Source organism: Centruroides vittatus, unplaced genomic scaffold (assembly GCF_030686945.1).
Source record: "Centruroides vittatus isolate TY-2023 unplaced genomic scaffold, ASM3068694v2 contig_120, whole genome shotgun sequence".
Taxonomy (NCBI): domain Eukaryota; kingdom Metazoa; phylum Arthropoda; class Arachnida; order Scorpiones; family Buthidae; genus Centruroides; species Centruroides vittatus.
This window is the reverse complement of record NW_027120768.1, coordinates 808,598-831,932: the sequence shown is the minus strand read 5'-3', so window position 1 is coordinate 831,932 and position 23,335 is coordinate 808,598. Positions and strand designations below refer to the sequence as shown.

Here is a 23,335-nt window from a genome sequence, read left to right as displayed (position 1 = left end):
ATAAATTTGTACGCGTTTGAGGCCTTTTTCAGAATGAGGCCCTAAAGAAAAGTGTAGGTCAATTATTTCAAACCAGTATAAAATCATTTATAAATTAATAAATCAAGAAAATTACAATATTTCAATGTATAAATAATCTGTATCACCTCCATATTTTTGAACTCCAAATTAAAGACCCGGAATATAACGTGATCCAAGCTTGTCATCGAATATTTTTATAACAAAACTAATTATTAAAAAAATAATTATTATTATGAAAAATATACAATTAAAATACACAAATCACTTACCCGGAACGAAGGAAATACAATAAATTATGACAATTTTCTATTTATAAATTTATTTAGTCAATTATACGATATCCTGAAGGCAGGGCCGGATTTGAGGCGATTGGAGCGATTGGTGTTAATCGGGCCCCGCGCTTGAAGGGGCCCCGCATCACATCAAAATTTATATATTTAAAAATAGTACATGTTACAAAAATAAATATCTAGGTATATTATTATTAAAAATAAAACAACATATTTCAATAAGTAAATTAACTGTTAATTAATTTTGTTACTTAAAGTTTGAGGGGCCTCGCACCTATTCGATCCGGCGCTGCCTGAAGGCAGGGGGCGTTGTCGGCTGCTTCTCCATCTTGTTCAGTGTCATTGCGAAGTTAGAAGCGTTCGTTTACGGGTGAGTTTGCTTAAATGTTCTTTGAAAAGCGTACAAATTGATTGAAAATATAATTACTGGGCATTTATCGTTGTAGTTAAGCTATGGGGACCGGGACCAGAGATGACGAGTACGATTATCTATTTAAAGGTAAGTTCCTTCTCACCAATCATTAGAACAATGAATGTAAATGAAGCATTTGGCTCAGTTATAATGTTGTAATTCTCATAAATTATAAAATTATCATCAATTTTGACGTTACAAAGTTTTCCTGGGGATGCCAAATAAAGTTTGTTAAAAAGTAAAAATATTGTATACCCATTGTGACTAGTCATCATTATGAGTTAATCACTCCTTATGTCAATTTTAATAAAATACAGCACACTTTTACTAATCCTGCCTCTCAGTCATCAAGCATACCCCAGTGTGCTTTTGTTGGTGAGATGTGAACTCTGAAAGTTGAGATTTTTGACTCCCAGAATTTAGATCGCCTGTACATGCGAAAAGATCAAAGGAACTGTACTTGTATGAGCAATCTTTTGCAAGATATTCACCTCCAAAGGTCAGTTTTTACCGTTTACTGGTACTATTGCCTCCATGCCCTAGTCAGTCAAGGTGAGCCTCAACCGATGCTTTGTGTGTAATTGTGCACATTGGTACCAGCTTGCTTGTCGCTCGCATCTTGGCCCCCATGCTCCCAAAACTATATAACTTCGAGCACTTTGCGAATGGTCCAGTGGGCTACTCAAAGCTAAGTAGTTAAGCACGATAGTCTTGATGGAGCGACGTGACTCACAATTGCATGAATTAGGCTGATTTCTGGGCTGTATCTCTCCCAAGAATTGCCTGCAGAGGTATAGTTCCTTTCACTTTTTGCTCCTGTGGTTATGGTCTACAACTCTGATAAGGTCCCAATTGTCTCCTTCAGATGTGTAAATTGTACCCATCTTTATACTTAGTCACTTCCTGTGTCAATTTTTAATAAAATACAGAACACTTGTTAATCTGGCCTCACAATTAACCAACGTAACCTTGGTGTGATTGCCTATGTGCTTCCATTTCCATGAAAACATTGGTTCTCTCTTACATCCTGTTTATTCTGGTTTTATTTCTACATACAATATTGCATGTTGTCACACTGTATTTTTCTGCATGTCTCCAGAGTCAATACTGAAGAACAACTGGTCGTGTCATTTGCCGCCTTTAGGCCTGTGTACACAATAATCCGGGACTTTCACTAATCTAGCACCTCTTATGGGTGGATTAGCAAGTCTAGTGAACTTGTTATTTAGAAAGAAAATATCGGAAAATAGGTAATTGAGACATCAGAATTATATTAAAAACAAAAGAATTGTACATACCCTAAGGAAGACCGAGTATCGTACATATTTGGAACCTGAGGAAGACAGAGTTAACGGTCGAAAACGTTTGTTTTCAATTGCTATTACTGGTTTTTTAAAAGGTTGTTGATTGTGAATTCTTCGATTATACCAGTACACAAGTCGAACCTTGAATTGTACATATTTATACACAGGAAGCACTTTTATTTACCAGTTCAATGCTGTATTTTAATTCTGACTAAATTTATAATCTTGTTTTGAATACAGAATTGTTTTTGATTTGATTAATGAATAATGAAGTAAATATTGGAATGAAGTGAAAGTATAATGATATATTTTATCACATTTTGTAATACTCCTGTCAGATGTTTAAATAATGAATTTAACTTGAATTAAGTGAAAATTTAAACACCATACTACAGAATGTCACTCTTTTTTAAGTACAATAGGCTCTCAATTTAATGTACTGAGTAAAAGGGGGTTTGCTATTGCCAATAATTTAAATATATTTTACAAACATACATTAATAACAAACTAGTAATGTATAGGATTTATTAAATTGTTAATGTGTATGCCTAATTATAAAATAATGTAATGTGCATTGAGTAATTTATACTCATCATTTTAGTGTGCTCTATCTACAAATTAAAAAGTAAAGTGTAAATTTTTCCTTTTAGGATAAAAATTTCCATTGGATCTGAAGGCTATTGAATCAGTCCTTTAAAATGAGGGCTTATTTTGGTATTTATAGACATCATCTTTAAGTGTGGTTTACATCATCTTTAGTTTAATTCTTGTGTTTTTTAGATGTTTTCTTTCTTTGAAGAGTTTGTAAGAAAATCTGTGTGTAAATTATATATAAATGTCTTGAATATTTTCAATAAAAATCTTAGCATTTCTTATGTAAAATCTAGTTGAAGATTATGACTAATGCTAGGACTAGGTGGCATTAATTTATTTTTTAAATGATAGTCTGATGTACTGTTTATTAAGATAGTTTATTGAGCTAATAGATTTTTCACACCTCTGAATATTTTAGAGTATTGTTTAAAACATTGATTTTTTTTCTTTTATGACTAGTTTTAATTAGTTTAATATTACATATACATACTCATTAAAAGTAATTTTCAATGTATGACTTTAATGTCATCTGTTGGCATATGTTTGATCTGTAGTGGTTTGCTATTGGGGAAACAATTGTTGGTGAACCTATTAAATACTCAATATTTTCTATATATATATAAAATCAATGACATTTGTTGCATACTAATTAATTTTTATAATTTGATGCAAGTGATCTACCAAATCTTCAGACTATTTTTAGGCTAAGTTAATAATTAGACTAGAGGTAGGCGGTTATGCCGCCGTTTCATATTAATTTTAATAATAATAATAACTTAGAGTAAAAATAGCCCGATGACTCTGAAGATCATTTGGATTTAATAAATTAAAAGTTATATATTTAATAATTTGAGTGATTGGATAAAGTTATATTGATATTAAACATCATAAAAAATCTTTTGCAAGAAATAATGTTCTAACAATGCACAATTGCATAGTTTTTCTCAACAAACAATTTCTCAAAAACCTTCGAAACGAAGGATTTTGACGTATCTGTAAACATAAAATTATTTTAGATAATTCACGAGTTTGTTGCCGTCACAAGCGTTAATGTGTTTCTCCTTTGTGTGCCACGAATAAATTTCTGTAATGACACTCGAATATTTTCATGACAATAATGACCTGATTCAGTCAGGTATTTAATTGTTTAGATATTACAGACTTTGTCAATTAAAATGTCAAGGATAAATAAGAGAATTAATCTTCAAGTGTATACATTTACATCTAACATAACAGCTATTTCCTTTCATTGATCAAAAATTTCACATACCTTTTTTATTAAAAAAAAATTAATATTTTATTGTTTTTAAGTATTTCTGTAATGGCAGAATTATTGGAATTTTATATAAAAGTCATAAAGCAAGTTAGAATTATTGTCAAGGTAGTTTAGTTTTTTTCCCCAGTTCTGCATACATCTGTATTGTTGTAATGAATAGAGGAGGATAAAATGTAGAGGAAAAATGAATACAGTAGTAAAATATCATTAGTTTGAATAACATTTTTTGAATTTAAAAATTTCAAAGTTATCATCTTGAAAATACACATATAAAAACCAATATAATAGCCATTTTAGTTCGTTCAGTACATGAAATTTGTTATAAGTTCATTTTTTATAATTATAAGAGTGATTCATAATGAAATGTTAATCATGATACCGATATTTCAAAATCTTGTTTATATTTGGCAATATGAAACAAAATTACGACAACCTTGTAACAGATAAGATACTAAAGCTAATATAAGCTGCTATATATTATTATTATTATTATTTTGAAGCTTTATTTGAATAGAAACGAAACATTTACAAAAAAAGCTTCTTATACTTTATTGTATATTTAATCAGTAATTTCTGCTGCAACAAAATTAAACTTCCTGCCATTTAAACAAGTAAATTTTTATTAGTCATCGTCTTTTAAAAGGTATCTACAATGATTAGATAAAATGCTTTAGCCTATGTATATATGATATGATTAATTTTAAATTATTATTTTGTTAAAAATATCAATTTGTCATTCTGTAAACAGTTTCAATATTCTTTTTTAGCAATAAAGTTAGTGCTTCTGTATTTGTAATTTTTTTTTTTTTAAAGTGAAAGGCTATATTTGAATATAGTGCAATATTTTGAATTGAAAATGTTTCATCATTATTATTAAAATATTGTATTGAATAACAGATATAAATATGTACAGAAATCCAAAGCCTTGTTTTATTCTAATTATTAAATTCTAACGCCAGGTTAATTGATGCTATTAAATTTTGGTGGTTAAAGGTCGAGGGAGTGGGGAGATAGAGTTGTGTGTGTATCCAGTAGGGTGAGACTTAATGATGATTTTACTCATTATTAGCATTTATAATTTTTTATAAAACCCATCCCTATCCTCAAAATTAAGCTTTTTGCCATCTTGTAGTAATTAAAAATATAATTTTTTTTAAACAAAATTTTGTAACAGACAGACAGCACCACACCTGATTTTATTAAGTTATATTGTAATTAAAATTATAAAAGTTGTTTTCTAAATAAGATCTCGTGATAGATGGGAAAGTTATGCAACTTGTTGTTGGATTTCTGTAAAGTTCCACTGGATTTCAAATGCTGTATCATCCAGACAGTAGGCCTATATCACATCACATCATGAAATAACTTGTAAAATGTTACTTACACTTCAAAGTTTAATGGCAACATACAGCTGACCTACTGTGGATTGGTCACATGGGTCCATCTCTTGCCTGCAAGGTCTTCCAATTTGATGCAATGTTAAAATGAAAGTGTATACTGAAAAACTTGCAAATTTGCATTGCCTAAGGGAGAGGATTTGTACGGTTATTCTGGACATTCCGGACAAACATCGTCAACATGCAGTTATGAGATTCTGGAAATGGTTAAGAGAGTGTTTAGTCATCACTGGAGCACAGTGTAGGTCTAGCGTTGAACAGCTGTAGGTTGTTAAGTGTAAGTAACATTTTACTAGTTATTTCATGATGTGATGCTGTGCCTGAATGATATAGCACTTGAAATCTGATGTGACCAAAACAAACACCTTGTATATATCATGAATTTGCCTGCCTCTAGTCATTATATTTTTAATCTAAATTTTTGTAGTATCTAAAAGATTGACAGACTGTGTGATTCAATTATTTACAACTTTTGAAAATCAGTCAGATAAATTGAAAAATTACAACTGGCCGAATACTACAGAAGGCTAAGAACAGATGTTTCTAGTCAGCATAACATGAATGTAATTTAAATTACATATATCAGCAGACTCCTGGCTTAGAATCTGGATGACCTTGACTTTTTATAATTTATCTGTCCAGTTTTCAAGATTCACTGGTTTGAATCATGTTCTGATTTATCTTCTAGATGCTTCTAAAATTAATTTTAAATATTTTCGAACTTTACATTTAGATAAAGGAATATTTGCAAAGATTTCTGCAATATTATCTTGTTCTTTTCTTTATTCGGTTATTTGCTAAATGCAAATATTTAATTTTTATGATTGAATCAATATGAAAAGTTGACATAGTATAGATATAATAGAATTTTCTATTACCTGAAAAGTTAATTTTACTTGCAGTTCTTTTGTATTCTTTCATCATATCTAATCTAATAAATACAAAGGTTATATTCATAACAAAGCTTAAAGTTATACCTAAGATTAATGATACAGATGAACATTCAAAATAAAATATCAAACTACACAGAGATTGTATTGCTATTGACTTAAATATCATGTGAGAAGTATTTATCAATGCATAAATTTCTTCTTTGTTTTCTTCATTCATTTACTGATTCATATAAGAGTTGATTTTTAAGACTTCTTCATACTTCATACTTCAGACTTTTGGAATTTAAATAGAGAATTTGTGAGAATTGGGAAAATAGAAATTTTTTTTTGTAATTATTTGACTCCATTATTACTAACAGAATAAATTAACAAATACCTCACTGAAACTTTTCGTGAGATCATTTTTTCAAGCCTTTGCTTAAATGTTTTTCTAGATAGCAGTTTCCCACCTTTTGGATCTAAAAATATAGAATGTTTGGTCCAAAGGTGAGAAAGTGCCATGCTGTCTAGAAAAATGTTTAATCAAAGATTTGAAGAAAAAAAAAACCAAACTCTTGGAAGGTATTTGTTAATTTGCCATTAAAGTGGGAATGCATATAGTTAGTAAAGAATTCACAGCAATGTTAATATACAGTCTCATATTAAATGCTAATTTGATAGAGCTTGATCAGTATTTTTACTTGATCTTTTGGAATATTTCTCTCAGATTGCAAATTTTGTAAATATTATGCTTGAATATTTACAAAATTGGTGTCGGTAAAATTTTTTGGGCCAGATTAGCCGTTTGACCGACAGCTAAATATTTCTTTCGATCAGTTTTTCATTATTACTACTACCGTATTTTACGGACTATAAGACGCACCTGAATTTTGGAGGCAATTTTTCGAAAAAAAAGTGCGTCTTATAGTCCGTAAAATACGGTATTTATGTCTCTGTGTTGTTGTTCCTGTTTGTTGGAATTTATTGTGTACAGTTTGTCTTTGTACTATCTCCATAAATTGTTAGGGATTGAAATAGTGATTGCAAAAACTCGGTGAGGTAGTCCGAGCCAATAACATTTGTTGTAAAATGTTGAATCAGTCAAGAGGGTTTTCTTCCCCAATTATGTTCCTATATATTTCTTCTTTCCCAATTTTTGCATTAAAATCTAGCAATATGAATATGTCATTATTTGGAACCTGGATTATAGTATGTTCATTGTCATAAAAATATCTTTTACGTAAGTATCTTCACGTCTGTAGGTGCTTGGTCATTCATAAAAGTGGAGTTTGCCCATTTGTCTTTCCTTCTTTTGTAATACTCCAACTATTTTTCAAGTTTAATCATCTTTTGTCAAACACTCGCGCACGCTCTAGAAAATAAACAATTTGAAGCAATTTTTATAATAAATGTAATTAAAATAGCATTTCAAATATCAAATACATCTTTTCAGGGGTTATTTTTCACTTAATACAGTAAAACCTGTGTAAAAAGGAATTGTACAGTACCAAATATTTTTCTGTTTTAAACAGGTTTTCTTTTTAAAGCAGAAAATTGCTCCATTCTGAAGAATTCCTCCTCCCCTCATTTAGACAGGTTTTTATTTTATTCAGGTTCTATTTTGTACAGGTTTTACCATATATAAATTTGTTAGTTGTCCTTTAATAGAACTAAAATAGTAAAAGTTTACTAGAAAATATGTTGAGGAAAGTCAGAAAAAATCTGGAAAAGTTGGATAATTTAACAGTTGAGATAAAAAGGAATTCTGAGCCATTATTTTTTTTCCTACCAACATATATTTCTTACGTTGAAGTCATTATAATCTAACATCCTGTATCTTTTAGGTTTGCAATCATTTTTATTCCTAATCTATTTTTGTGACACCACACACCCATCTCAATGTCTCATTTCTGTTTGCTTACGTTACATCTTTTAGCACGTTTAACACTAGAACCACCCAACTGGTCTTTTTCGTTTAAACTGGTTTTGTATTTTTCAATTTGATGTCATTTTTAACATTATTATAGGCCTATCTAAAAACTGGCAATGGTAGATTTTTTTTTTATTTATTATTTAAAGCATAAAAATCAAACAATGAAAATTAGAGAGATTCTGAAGTTTTAGAACAGTCATGGCAATTTGACATACTTGGGACCAGAACGGTGTCAGATTAAGAAAATTACCAGATTATTGGACATAAGGTGAATTCAGTGGTGCACAAACATGAATGATACGGCAAAATACAAGTTGTGCTATCAATCGAAACATCGAAGCATGCTGCCATTAGCGGTAATTGGTGTTGCCAAGTTGTTGGATTCTTGTAAATTTAGTGGGAGGTGAGAAATTTCAGACCAATTTTCATATTTATACAGCATTTTGTTATAAGATATTAAACGCTTTTTTTTTTTTTTTTTTAATGACCTAAGATGACGAGTTTAACAATATTTAATATCATGCCCAAATTCTAATATTAGAGTTCGATATCATGCCATGTTTAACAGGAAGGCATTCATATTTAGTGGAAACCAAAAGCTCTATGACTTGGCACCAGTTCCAGTTATACTTGACAGTTGACTACTGTTGGATTACTAGATGTGTCAAACTAGTGAACAGCTGGAAAACTGAGATAATACCAAGTGTGTGATGAAAAAGGTATTATTATGACACTATAAGATTGTTTTTAAAATTTTTCAGTTGTACTTATTGGAGATTCTGGAGTAGGAAAAAGTAACCTTCTCTCCCGTTTTACAAGAAACGAATTCAATTTAGAAAGTAAAAGCACAATAGGAGTGGAGTTTGCGACAAGAAGTATTCAAGTAGACGGTAAGACCATTAAAGCTCAAATTTGGGATACTGCCGGTCAAGAAAGATACAGAGCAATTACTAGTGCGTAAGTATAAATTAAATAATATATTTTATGAAAATTAAATGGGTATAAATTATCTTTACTGACATTCCCTGCAATTAGTTACTATAGAGGTGCAGTGGGTGCCCTTCTGGTGTACGATATCGCCAAACATATAACGTACGAAAATGTCGAACGTTGGCTAAAGGAGCTTCGAGATCATGCGGATCAAAACATAGTAGTGATGTTGGTCGGAAATAAAAGTGATCTCAGACATTTACGAGCGGTGCCGACCGACGAAGCCAAAGCTTTTGCAGGTAAATTTTCAATTATTTATAAATTTGAAAGAAATGAAATTTTGTCAGTTTGATAAATATTTAACGAAAACTTCTATATTCACCTCTTTCATTTTAATTTTATTATTTTTTATTAATATTCACTACAACATCAGAGTTGTTCTCTTTTACGCTACTTGTATTTCACTCTGTAATAATAATTCTATTTAAGAGACATGAAAAAAAATATTATTTTTATGAAAGGAATATTTTTTACCTTTATATTAAAAAAATAATAAAATAACCTTTTTGTAAGGGTTATTTTATTTTTTTATATATTTTTTTTAATGGAATTTGTGATTAAGCTTTTAAGCACTTATTACAAATTTTAAATTAAATTCAAATACAAATTTATTTGGAAATAGTCTTTTGTAATACTTCTAAAAATTATTGTACAGTAGATCTGTGTTATAGCAACCTTTTGGCAACTCTCCACAATATAACCAATAGTCTCGATTGTTCTTCCATAAGTGAAATACTGTTTTGTTATCGATGTAATGATATCATAAATGGTCTAATCTTGTTAGAGCAGTCTTTTGGCATGTTGCTGGAACAAATCTGAAAGCAAAAAATGAACTGCTGTCTGAATACAATCTATTTTTTTTCATAGAAATTCCTATTATAGTCAATTAAGGCTACAAAAGATTTATTCCAGTTGCAACATATGACTGGACAGCTGATTATTATTATTTATTTATTTCTTTGAAACCATGTTTTGTTGATTGTTAGACTATGAACCCAAAGTTGAGTTTTAATTAAACACTTTGCTTTATTTCCATCTTTATTTAGTTGAACTCAACTAAATAAAGATGGAAATAAAGCCAAGTGTTTAATTAAAAATTATTATTATTATTAAATCCAATACACAACACAGAACTTGTCATGGTGGCTAGTCTCAAATTTGTTATGCAATTAGCAGTGTGTGTTTAGGGTATCGAGTGGCAAGAACTCTTATGATGATCATTTGCCAAACAAATTTTATTGGGTGAAACCCTGAAAAATATGTAAATATGAAAAACCGTTAAAATTTTTTCCAAAGCACAATAGTCAACAATCCTTCTAATGGTTCTGTAACATGAGTCTATTGTAAGTTTAAAGAACATTAAATGTGATCGAAGTGTTGAGATTGAATAACTTATAGCTGGTAAATCTCCTTTTCTTTGGATGAATGCCCTTAAATGTTTTCCAGAACATTGTGTTCACCAATTGCAATGTATGTGCAATATATGGAAGGAATCTTCATAGTAAGAATATAGCACAAGTTATGCTCTGTTTTGAATAATTTTTTCATTGTAGTTCAGATATGCTCTTCCAAGTGAGCATCTTTGCATTGTTCAATATATTGGGTTGTTCGGAAAGTTCGTAGCGATTTTTGATAGCCAACAGTTGAGACACCGACTGACGCAAAAATTATTAGAATTGTACAAACCAATGAATATTATGATAAATGACCTCGAGACGTGTCCATTACAAAAAAATTGTTAAGATTATTCAAATAGCGTTTAATTTGTCTCCTTGCAAAAATGGATGCGAACGACGTGCATTATCGACACTTGTTTCTTTTCTTTTTTCGTAAAGGCAAAAATGCTGTACAAACAGCAAAAAAGATATGTGATGTTTATGGTGGGAGTGCTGTATCAGAATCAACTGTTCGAAAGTGGTTTGCAAAATTTAAAATGGGTAATTTCAGCCTTGAAGATGCTCCTCGCTCGGGAAGACCTCCTGTTATTGAAGAGGACCAGATCAAAGCATTATTGGATGAAAACCCTCATTACACAACTCGAGAGATTGCAGACATAGTGAAGTCATCAAACAGTACTGTATTTCAACATCTAAAGAAGCTCGGATACGTGAATCGTTAAGACATTTGGATACCTCGCGACATTGGATTGCATCTCCATTTGTGATTCTCTTGAAAGACGAAATGAAAATGACCCTTTTCTGAAGCGTTTAGTGACAGTTGATGAAAAGTGGATCATTTATAACAACATCAGCCGAAAACGATCGTGGGATAGAAAATGAATCACTGTTAAAAACTCCAAAGGTCGGTCTTCATCTAAAGAAGGTCACACTCACTGTCTGGTAGGATTGGAAACGAATCCTGTACTACGAGCTGCTTCCACAGAATCAAACAATTGATTCTGATAAGTATTGTTCCCAATTGGATAAGCTGAACATGGCAATTAAAGAAAAATGTCCAGAACTGGCCAATAGAAAAAAAAAGGCATTGTGCTTCACCAAGATAATGCCAGACCTCACACGTCTTTACGAACACTCCAAAAATTATTGGAACCAGGCTGGGATGTTTTACTCCACCCCCCTTACTCACCCGACCTTGCCCCGTCGGACTACCATTTGTTCCGTTCTCTACAAAATTCCCTTTATGATAAAAACTTTGATACTCTGGAAGCTTGCAAAAACCACGTGGATCAGTTTTTCGCGGGAAAAACTGGAAAGTTCTACGAAGAGGGTATCATGAAGCTGCCCCATAGATGGCAACACGTCATTAAAAACAATGGCGCATACAGAATGGAATAAAAGTATATTTTTAGCTTTAAAACAATTTCATTTATTTCTCTTAAAAATCGCTACGAATTTTCTGAACAACCCAATACTTGGAAAACAAAAGTCATAGGGACTAAATACTGTAGATGGGAATCTGTGATTGAGAATTTATCAAACTGTTCTAATGTAAAATGCCAAATATGTAAGGATGTAGTCACAATATAATGCCAGTTTTAACACCATATGCTTGGCAAGCACTTATTCAGACTGCAAATAAATGTACAAATCATTACATGATATTATAGATGCAACTTATGGAATGCTCGTAGAAGGGCGATGTGTTGTGATGATGCGTTTTCAAGTCTGCCCCTATTTTAATTACACTCGACCACGAATTATGTTAAATTGAAAGGAGGATCTTAAAAAGCATTTTAGCATTTTAAAACTTTATTATTCTGAACATAACCTTCATTTTTAAATAAATTTGAAATTCTTTTATATTACTTATTGTTTGAGAAACCATAAAAATGATCATTTAGTTTGCAGCATTCTGTTTAAAGAACTCGATTACATTTTCATTTAATGCATTTTTCACAAAGGAAAACACTTTCTATTGTGGTAAATTTGTTAGTTACATTTCGATTTGGTTTCCATTTTCGTACAGACATGTAATTTTGATAGTAAGGTTTTTAGTTTGTATGTTATTTTAGATTTTACTTAGTTTTATATTTTGGAATATTTTCACACCCAATTGTAGTTTTTGAGAAAGAATAGTCATTACATGATGTAGATTTCAGAAATTGAGAGTCGAATGTGTTGACTATCAAATAAGAGTTTGACTGTTCATTACCCAGCATGTTGCCTTTAGCACCTGGAACAAAGCATACTTTATAGAGTAAATACTGTAAAATAAAGTTGAGAACTCACGCCAAGTTTTAACTGGGTTCCGGTAGAGAAACTTCACTGATTTCGGCGTTAAACTATTTCTTTTTTATTAAGAATCAGTGAAGTTTCATCACCGAAATCAGTGAAGTTTCTCTACTGGAACCCAGTTAAAACTTGGCGTGAGTTCTCAACTTTATTTTACTTAATGATGGAAACTGCAAAAGAGCTTTTCTTTGTAAATACTGTACATATAAGTATCACTTCTAAACCTTTAGATTTCCAGGAAGATATGACTACACCAAATGAACGAATGTTTTTGATCCTTTACCAAGATCTGCTTCAGGTTCACTGTCATTCCAAATATGGAATGCCAAGATTTCGAACATTTTGAATACAAAATTAATCTTAACCAGTATGGAAATAAGAACAAAGATTTGAATTAATAAAATTTATGTATAGACAAAAGTCCCCCATATCTGTTTATTAATGGAGATGCTCTTCACATGCGTATCACCACGCATACGATATCGCATTATTGTCTTTGAAATTTATACAATTTCCCAACCTGCTTGCTTTATAAATTTCAAGGGTTTCCAGGGCCCTGATGTGGTCTGTCTGGAATGATTTTCTTATGAGACTGGTTTTCTGTAAGTCAGCCTGCACATCAGGTCTGTAGCGCATGTTGACAGGTACTTGTAGCAAGTAGATATAAATAGTAAATAAGTTGTAATGTCGGTGAACAGTATTTATTCCTGTAAAAAAAATACAAAATAGTTGAAACTGTGTTGTTTAAACTCTATTTTTGTTGGTGATATTTTGTGAAATGCTTTCCCATACAAAGAATTAGCTTTTCTTGGCACACTGGACAATAATAGCATACTCAGTAGCATTTTTTGTGAAAATCTTTTTAGTCTTCTGATGACTTTTTTTAGTGTTTTATAATAAAAAAAAAGCATTTGATCTGTGCCATACATTTCATTCCAACATTATCATCTGTGTTTGGTATTATCCAACTTGGTCGAGTTATCTTGTGGGTGGTCTGCATGCAGAATTCTTTTGTATGCCAACTATGAAAGAACTAGTGTCGAGTTGTCAGCAAAAATAAGCTTTCGTTAACAGTTTGGCAGTATAAATTTAATATTGCATATAATAATAACATGCTTTGCCAAGAATGATGTCTGGGAACGTTCTCACCCAGCGACGTGGCAGCAGCGTGTTAATGTTTGCTAAAGTTTCTCGTGGTTAATACTTTTATATTGGAATTCTAGTTAGCATTTTTTAGCTAGAAGTAATTTCTCTATACAATATAGATATATATATAGAATGTGTTCATTCTTACTTTTATGGAAATTATGGATGAAATTATTAGTCATATAATTACAGAAAAATTAGATATTTTGAAGGAAATAATTATTAAAATTATAATAACATGCCTATATTTTTGTATGTACCTTTATCAAACTGTCTCCAATGTTTGAATCTGTTCGAGAACGAGGAATGGGGAATTTTATTGAATTTAACGATTATATTACTTTTATTTGACTATTTTATTTTTATCCAAGAGACTGAATCATCTGGCAGGTGATGCATCCCATGCCTGGCTTAAATTTGAGAAATCCAAATTGTGAGTTTGAAGTGTTTTGCACTTACAATTGTGAGGCTTGAAAGTACTAGGGACGTCACTTTGTGGGTTATTTATGGTATTAAGTTTACAAATAAAACAGAAGAAAATAAAAATATAGATACTTTAAATATTTGGATATTCTATATTTAGATTTAAACCAATTTTATATTAACTCCTTCGACTTCATGAATACAATCTAAACTTTCGGTTGCCTGTTCGAGATTAAGTTGCACATTTCACTTACAGTTTCTGTGTATATTACACTATGTGATAATCAGAAATCTTACAAAAGTATTATATATTTATAAGCAGTACATACCAAGTTCCTAAAAAGACATTGTGTATGTGGTAGCAATGGTAAGGGTTTAGAAGAGCCACATTGCTTGTGAGCCAGTTTGGTTATTCCTGTTATATGACTAACAATATATTTTTATTATTATTATTAGTTTAAGTTAGGACTTTTTATAAGAGAAAACTTATAGAACTTTTGATTTATGAAAAGTTTTCTATATAAAATCTCATAAATACAGTATGAAAAATATTCTAATGAGTAAATTACGGCCAAGAATATTCTATTTTACAATATTGAATATTAATGCAGTTTAAATTTATATTTGCAGAAAAGCATGTACTTTCCTTTATTGAAACTTCGGCGCTCGATTCTACAAATGTCGAAGCTGCTTTTCAACAAATATTAACAGGTATTTAAAAAACTGGAAACAGTGTTTTTTTTTTTTTTTTTTTTTTAAATAATTATGAAGTTCTTTAAATTTTTACTTTAATTTAAGAAAAAACAAAGTAGAGAATTACTTGTTAGACACATTTTTGCTTTTATACGGTTTTGTCAGCAATATTGAAAGCATTTTCTAGTTTGCCAGTTTATGGGTTCAAATCTTGTTTGAGCACAGCCGTTTACATTTTTTGGATTTTAAAAGAATTAAATCAAATAAAAACCTTTTATTCAGAAAAATACTTACTACAACTTTATCACATTAGGAAAAATTACTGATTTTTAAGTTTCTTATTTATATTCATTAAAAAATATAATAGTTCCAAGAGAGAGATTAAAACTAATATCAGAAACTATCATTTCCATATAAAATACATAATGATGATACTGTTAGCATGATGGAGTGATGTTTAGTGAATCAATGTTCACTAAACATCACTCACGTCACATAGTTTGTACCATAAGAAGCTTTATATTATTCTGGAGAAGAATAATTTTCTTCTAGGACATTGTCATTTTATTTACATGTCCAGCCATGCTTAAGTCTGTGATCCCATAAGATTACAATATCGGAGAATGGAAAATCTTGGAGGACAGCCTAATCCAGCGGCAAAACATGATCAACATAGGGGAAAAGCTTGTCAAAGATTTGGAAAATACCGGTCTCGTGTACAAAGTGATTGTGTCACTAGGAATAAAGTTTACTGTATGACTGACATTGCTGGGTCCTAAAATTTAAAGCTTCCAGAAAATATTGCAGTTTTTAGATTTTCTGAGATTTAAAATTAATATTATATAATGTAACAAATTACATAATAAGCGTTTTAATTCATACTATACCTGTACATGTATCTTAGCTATTTAATCGATAAGGGTATGCTGCGGTATTCCATATAGCTTGTGCAAATGCAAATGGCATATTATGTATGTGTACTTAGAATGTTATACAATTTGGATGTTTGCTGTTCCCCAGAATATATTGTGGATATTACAAAACACCATACTGTACTGATAAACTTTGTCATCACAACTTTTTTAACTGATGGTTTGGTTAAGCAACAAATTTGTCATAATGGTAAGCGTAATGCCAATGGCATTATACTGGACACACAACATGATTTAATCTTCGTAGATAAGTTAGTGGATTAAATGCTTGTTGGACTGTCTCGATGACCGTACAAGCATTTTTTTGGGTTGCTTCGCTCAGAATTCAATATTGATCTACTATGTACTAGTTACTATGAATTCAACATGCAGTCTGGGTCATTAATACAAGTTTTTAGTTGGTTTTCTCGTGCAGTTTTCTAAATAATATATTTTTGCAAATAGACAATTCATTATTTACGTTAAATTCTTGACTCCGTATTAGATCCCGGCAAAATTAGTCAAATGTTGATGCCTCATCAGTACTTAGACAGATTTCGATGCATCTTTTAATAGTCGTCTTAACATTACAAGATCAAATAATTTCTCTAGAATATTTTCAAGAGTTCTTTGTGGATATTTTTAATTCAAATTTTTCTTGGTAATGCCTAATTGCTTTGAATAATAAGTGAAATTCACTTCACTTATTATTGATATTGGAGAGTTTTCATCTTGTCATTATTGTATTTCATGCTTATATGAACTAATTCAAATAGTACATTCAATAAATTTTTATCAAGAGACATTGTCTGCATTACTTAATGTTGAACAGAATACAATAAACCTATGTAGGTCATTCTATAGGTAAGATCTGGACTTCAATACACAGAGATGAAATAAATCTGGTTGATATTTAGTTGTGTTTTAAGGCTAAAATTTAGAAAAGTCATATCACTATCTTGTAATTTAATTATTTAATTTATAGGTTTTGATTGTGCATTTGAAATATATTTTACCAGGATAAAGTTAGTGGCTTGTTACCGTAGAACAGTGTTATTCAACCTCTGGTCTGTGGAAAAAATTTCACAGGTCCTCAGAAAAATATTTGACTGTACTGAAGTTTGTTCAGTTGATTATGGGTGATATTTAAGTAGTAATTTAAAGTTACTCTAAGTACTTTGTTACATATAGTAACTCTGGATGAGCGTAATAAATAAGTATAATTCATAGTCATATAATTACTTGGTCCACATAAAATTGTCCATAATTTTATTGGTCAGCAATGAGGAAAAGATTGAAAAACACTTCTCTAGAAGAGTTTTAGACAGATATGCTTACAATTGGAAGAAAAAAAATCCCATATGGTTATACAATTCTAAATTATGTCTAATTTAGAGAAATTTTGATAAATTACTTTTTGACATTTATTACAGTATTTTGTATTTTGGATATAAAAAATTTTTGAATCCTTTGAAATAAATAAGCTTTAATGAGTTGTTGATTTTACAACGACTTTAGTATTAATTGGATAGATAAATTTAGTTGTTAAGTAATTTAAAACGACTTTGCATGCAGTTTCTGTACATAAAAGTTAACATTTTACAAATCAGCATAGAAGTAAAAATTAAGCATTGTTTTTAAGGAAGTAAAATTGTTCCTGGAAATTTAAAATATTTGGAAACAACTTTTTCAGCATAAATTATTGTAATACTATTCAGGTGACTTAAATACATCCCTGTAATCCCACTGTATTTAAAGTTTATGTAAGTCAACTAATCATAGGTAATTACCTATGATTAGTTGACTTACATAGTTGACTTATAGAAACAAATTATGCTAATTACATCGACAGACCTTTTTTCTGAAAGCATACTTTTATTAAATGAGTATGGTAGTGTTTATAGAACAATTTTATACTTGGTATATACGTGTGCACAATCAAATGTCCTCGCAGATGAAATGTCAGTGCTTCAGATCTATAAGTGCTATATTTCTTGGTTTTTTTTCTACTTTTTTATAAATACCCAATAAATATAGAGCACTGCTCAGTGCTACAGGAAGAAGCATAGAAATCTCAGGAAATTTGCATATACAGTAGAGTCGTTAATTTGAACCCCGGTTATCCAAACGATTTTCAGTCGGACTGTCATGCTGAATCGAACGTTTTTGATACTAGATTTACTTCTAAAGTATAATTTTCATGTTTTTATATTCTTCAATATATTTATTTTGTTTGTACAAAATAAAGAAATAATTTTTAACGATACAATAGCCTCGATTATTATTATAAAAATTTTTGTTAGGCTTAAAATCGACGAAAATTCAACACGAAGCGACACGCAACGGAGAAAAATTTGAACATCGGACAGGTTAATATGTTTATTCGTACATAATCGGTTATCCGAACAAATCACTAATCCGAACAACCCCAGTCCCCAATTGATTCGGATTAACGACTCTCTACTGTAGCAGCACTTAACTTATATATATATATATCTGAGAGATTGCATTTGTTCTAGCTGTTGATAAAAGAAATGGAACAACCACCAAACACTATGCCAAAATTATCATGAGATGCGTTAAACAATGGGAGAACAAAATAGTGAATGCTGATATGGCATAAGCAGGATATGCATATATCAGAAGTAGATAGAAATAAATAGATGTATTATTTTGAATGCCATCTAATCTATTTACTGAAAAAAAAACACAAATTGTAGCTCATTGTATTAGAAAAGATAGATTTATTCTTGGATAGAAGTATCATAAAGTTAAAAAGAACAAACTAGTTACAAAAATAATTATACATCAAAAGTAATGTATTAGATTGATGCACAAGTTTGCCATATCATTTCTACCCTTTTCTTTTGGTGGAATTGATGTTAATATACTGAAATGTATCACTTCAGCAACAACAGATGTGTTGCTCGCTACATGTCTTGTTGCTAGAAGGCATTTGTATGAAATTGCTGCATTGCCAACATAGCATGCTGCTTCTGTCACTTCCACAATAATGGAATGTACTGTACACGTGACAAACATTACCAAAACAGTCATTAGAGGTTCAAACTGAGAGATCATTCCTCTCTGCTGTACTCGCTAGACTTGGTCCTAACAGATTTTAGTCTGTTTTGGTCTCTCTCAACACCCTGAAAGGGATCTACTTCCAAGAAGACACTGTACTGGAAATTTTGTGGAAGGCGACTTTGCCACTCAACCTGTGGTATTCTTCATGCAAGGACTTTGTTGCTCGCCCAAACATTGGAAGAATTAAGTAACAATGGAATGATACGTAGTTGATTATTTTTTATTTCATGTCCACATTCCATTATTCAGAGCCAAAATCAGGCATGAATTTATGCATTAAACCAAATAATAAGCATCGCAGTGCCAACAGTATAGAATAGTTATAATTACAATAAATGTTCTCTATGGAGTGGCATGCAAAATTTGAGCTTTAAATTTTTAAAATTTTTTTGTATATTTTGAAGTTAATATAAATTCAGAAATGACAATATCCTTTGTAAAAATCTTTGTACAGTAGAGCATCAATTATCCAAAACAATTCGAGACTGGGGTTGTTCAGATAATCGATTTTTCGGATAACCGATTGTGTATGAAAAAATATATTAACCTATCCCATGTTGAAATTCATTCAAAATCCTGATGCGTCCTTAAGTACCCTCTCATGGTCACGCCATGCTGCCAGCTAAAACACGCACACCAACAAAAGTAATAATGGAGTAGCCCAAGACATAGCCAAATATTGCAGCGCTACAGTACTAGCGGAAATTTAAATTTGCCGACTGGAATGCTTTCGGTTAACCGATGTTTTGGTTGATCAATATTCGGATAATCAATGCTCTACCGTATTTCTTAAAATTGGATTTTATTTTCAATTTTTGTTGTGTATTTAATGGATAAAACAAAAACTGATTAAATATGTTTTTAGAAACAACCGATTGATTTATTAAAACATTATGATAAGTTAGTAATAGTAATAAGATTTTCAAAACTGAAGAATCATAGTGTGACAAAATGAGTAGATAAGAAGAACGTTTTTTTTATATGTAATGGTGTTATAAATGTATCATATACTGTGTTATTGATATTGCAAAATTTGCTTTTTTTAATACAAAGGAAAAATTATTGATATAAAATTCATGTTTCAAAAGTAAATTTCAGTTGTTGTGAAGAATGTTAATTATATTTGCCAAAGGAACAGTAACTGTTCTTAACAGAAAAAATTGTCGGATAACAGAAGTTGCATCAAAAGGAGAACTTGTCTTACTTCTGGCACACATCTTTATCGCTAACCTGGGTGCTTACTTTATCATTGATGACAATAGTGATAGAGAAATCGATAATTCATTTTTTTATCCCAATATACTTTAGAAAACAAAATTTTAAATATTTGTTATGAAAGTCAATTTTGGCATTATTTTTTTAATTCTAAGTTGTATAATGCTGACATGATACTCATCGAATGATAATCTTTTCTTCCTCCATAAATTTCAGTGCTGTTTTCCGTATAAAACATCAGTTTAACAAAAATATAAATCAGACAAGATTAACCGTTTTGAAAATGGATAAATGGGGAATATATATATTCGTTCTCCTACTCTAGCTTTTACAATAAAAAATAACATAAATAAAGTATTGTTGTATGTTATAAAACAATAAATTTTATTTAAATCTCAAAAGATTAAAAAATTAAATGAAAAATTTTACTTACTTTTTTGTATATTATCGTTTCAGAAATTTACCGCATTGTTTCGCAGAAGCATATCAAGAACGAGAGCGACGGAGACAATTTCCCGTCTTACAACGAAGGATCGATACCGATATCTCCAACGGTGAACATAGAAACGCAGAAGAACCAGCATAAATGTTGTCAAAATTAATTTTCTATCCCACAGAGACATTCTTCTCCATCTCTCAAAATGATTCTCAAGTGGCTGCTAACAGTGATCAAATTTGTTTCGTTGTATGGTTTACGTATACATGACACATTTACTATATTATACGTATATATGTATGAATTTTGGTAACGATTTCGTATATAAGATTATACGTGGTCTTCCTTCAGATTTTACAACTATACTATACTTTTTCACTTACTGTTTTTTGTATTTATCTATGAAATTTACAGTATTAGTATCTTCACTTAACTTACTACACAACGCAGTATTTTATATTGTTAGATGAACAGACACACACACACACACGCTGTAACTAAATTCTTTTGTAGGGATGGAGAAGCAACATTCAATTTTACAGTATTGGCAAAAAAAAAATCTTACCCATCTACAGTATTGTAAAATATTTTTGTAAACAGACTGAACAACAATTGTATTTCATTAAGACGGTTCCTTATCAAATAGTAACTTAATCTCTTCTCGATTTAAACTAATGATTTTAAATGCCAAATATCAAATTATTTAGAGATGACGCACTTTTATAGGTATCGAATTGAACCAAAATCCATTCCTGCTGCTGACACGCCAATCTGTGTCGCATTTTATGAATACTGGACGCATTCCAATCATCCAGGGACGACACATCTCACAGATATTTATAGCGTCTAGTCACAAACCAAATGATATTCATTTTGTTGTTGTTTACTTATTAAACATAATTATTGTTGTTATTATTTTTCCTCCAGTATTGTATACAAAGGGGCCAATCTTCTTGTAGACATTTAGCAATTTTGTGATTTAATTCAGATTGTATATGTATAATGGGGTACATGTTCTGTTCAATAAAATCTTTTTTTCAACATTAATTTGGTTAATTGTTTCTGCTGTTTTAATGACTACAACAGTAAGATTTGATAGTGATGCATATTAACATACTAATATTCAAATTCTGCGTCTCCCGGTTGAATATTCATACTATTTCCAAGTTTTTGCAATTCTGATTTCTTAATTTTGTTGCTTCTGCAATATTTAAATGCCGAATTCACAATTTCAAAACTACTTATTAACAATTCTTAATTTTCTACAGTTATAAAAAGCGCATAAAATAAAATTTTGTAAATTTCCACTTACAGAATTTACTAGTCAGTCTGGTCTTGGATTTTTTGAAGTCCTTTATGCTATTAAAAAAACCCCAAAAATCTCGGGGATACCAATCTTGAGTCTGCAATGTATGGTTTTGGCATATACATATACTGTGTTTTTATATGTAGTCTTGAATATAATCAGTAAATAAGTTTTTGAATAATCAAAATTTGAGAACTTTAAATTTAAAAAATAATAAAATGTTTTTCTGTATTGTTTCTATTTGTGTAACTTTTAGATCTTACCAAATTTATTAGAAAATTGAGAATCACGGCAGTGACTCCCTGCCAAGTAAAGGTGCTGATTGATTATATATATATGTATATATATATACACAGCAATCTGGGTCAGTTTCTCTGCCCCTAAACATGTATAGTAATTCTGAATATTTTGTTCGAAAGATACTTGTTTTCTTAGGTAGTGTGCAAAATTTCAGATTTTTCTATGCAGGGGTTGCCGAAATGTAAGCAAATGAAAAGTGCAAAAATTGTCAAGAAAGCTTTATTTTCTTCATCTGGCACCGCAGGTGCTCCTACAGAAAAAAATTGCTGAGTCTAGAAGACTCAAATTTAAACTTTAAGCCTTTCTCGTCATCAGTGAGGTGTTGGTGAAACTTCTGGATCAATAGGTCAAAGTTCACGTGTTGCATAGTTTCTATTTTTTTTATAATTTAATTTTATGTCTATAAGGATAAAATTGAATGGAAACGAATGACTTTCAAAATGTTATTCAGAATGACAAAAGGTCAAATTTATGCCAATTAAAACTTTATAACAACTTGACTAACTGCAAATTTCAATGAAAGAATCTTGGTGTGATAAGACAATCATTAACCAAAAGTTAATTGATATCCAAACAAAACCTTATCCGAAATGCCATAATTTTTTACATCTCGGATGTTTTTGTTTAGATAGATTATATATAAAGTTAGGGTGTTATCGTTTAGTAACATTACTAGAATTAGAAGGCAAGAACCAAATTTGAACGACAAAACATATATTCACCCCTGTACCAATGTGGATGTAGTAACTACAACGACCCTGTGATGTGGGTTCCTGTTCGTAGTGAGGAGGACCTCTTAGAGATGGTTTAGTAACTCTCTACCACCCCTGGGATCTGAATGCCCACCCATGTGTTTGCTGTGCTAGGTGGTCCATATACCGGAAAGGGGGATCCTGGTAGTTGAGGGGCAACATAACGTCCCCAACACACTGCTTTGGCCCCTGCTTCATATAAACAGGAGGCTCAAATCAGGCTCCATTTGAGTCAATCGGCTGGTCGTTGAGTCATTCTTGACCTCGGCTTGGAGTCAACCAATC

General features: G+C 30.8%; 1 protein-coding gene across 1 annotated transcript; it reads left to right on the top strand.

Annotated features, from left to right (window-relative positions):
- The first annotated feature begins 603 nt into the window (after nucleotides 1-603).
- Nucleotides 604-21,739, top strand: LOC136984544 (ras-related protein Rab-11A-like). Its single transcript, XM_067281580.1, has 6 exons — nucleotides 604-681; nucleotides 758-810; nucleotides 8,861-9,056; nucleotides 9,135-9,328; nucleotides 14,981-15,061; nucleotides 20,713-21,739. Exons 2-6 carry the CDS (start codon nucleotides 765-767, stop codon nucleotides 20,856-20,858), a joined length of 663 nt encoding a protein of 220 aa, XP_067137681.1. The 5' UTR covers nucleotides 604-681; nucleotides 758-764; the 3' UTR covers nucleotides 20,859-21,739.
- The last annotated feature ends 1,596 nt before the right edge of the window (nucleotides 21,740-23,335 follow it).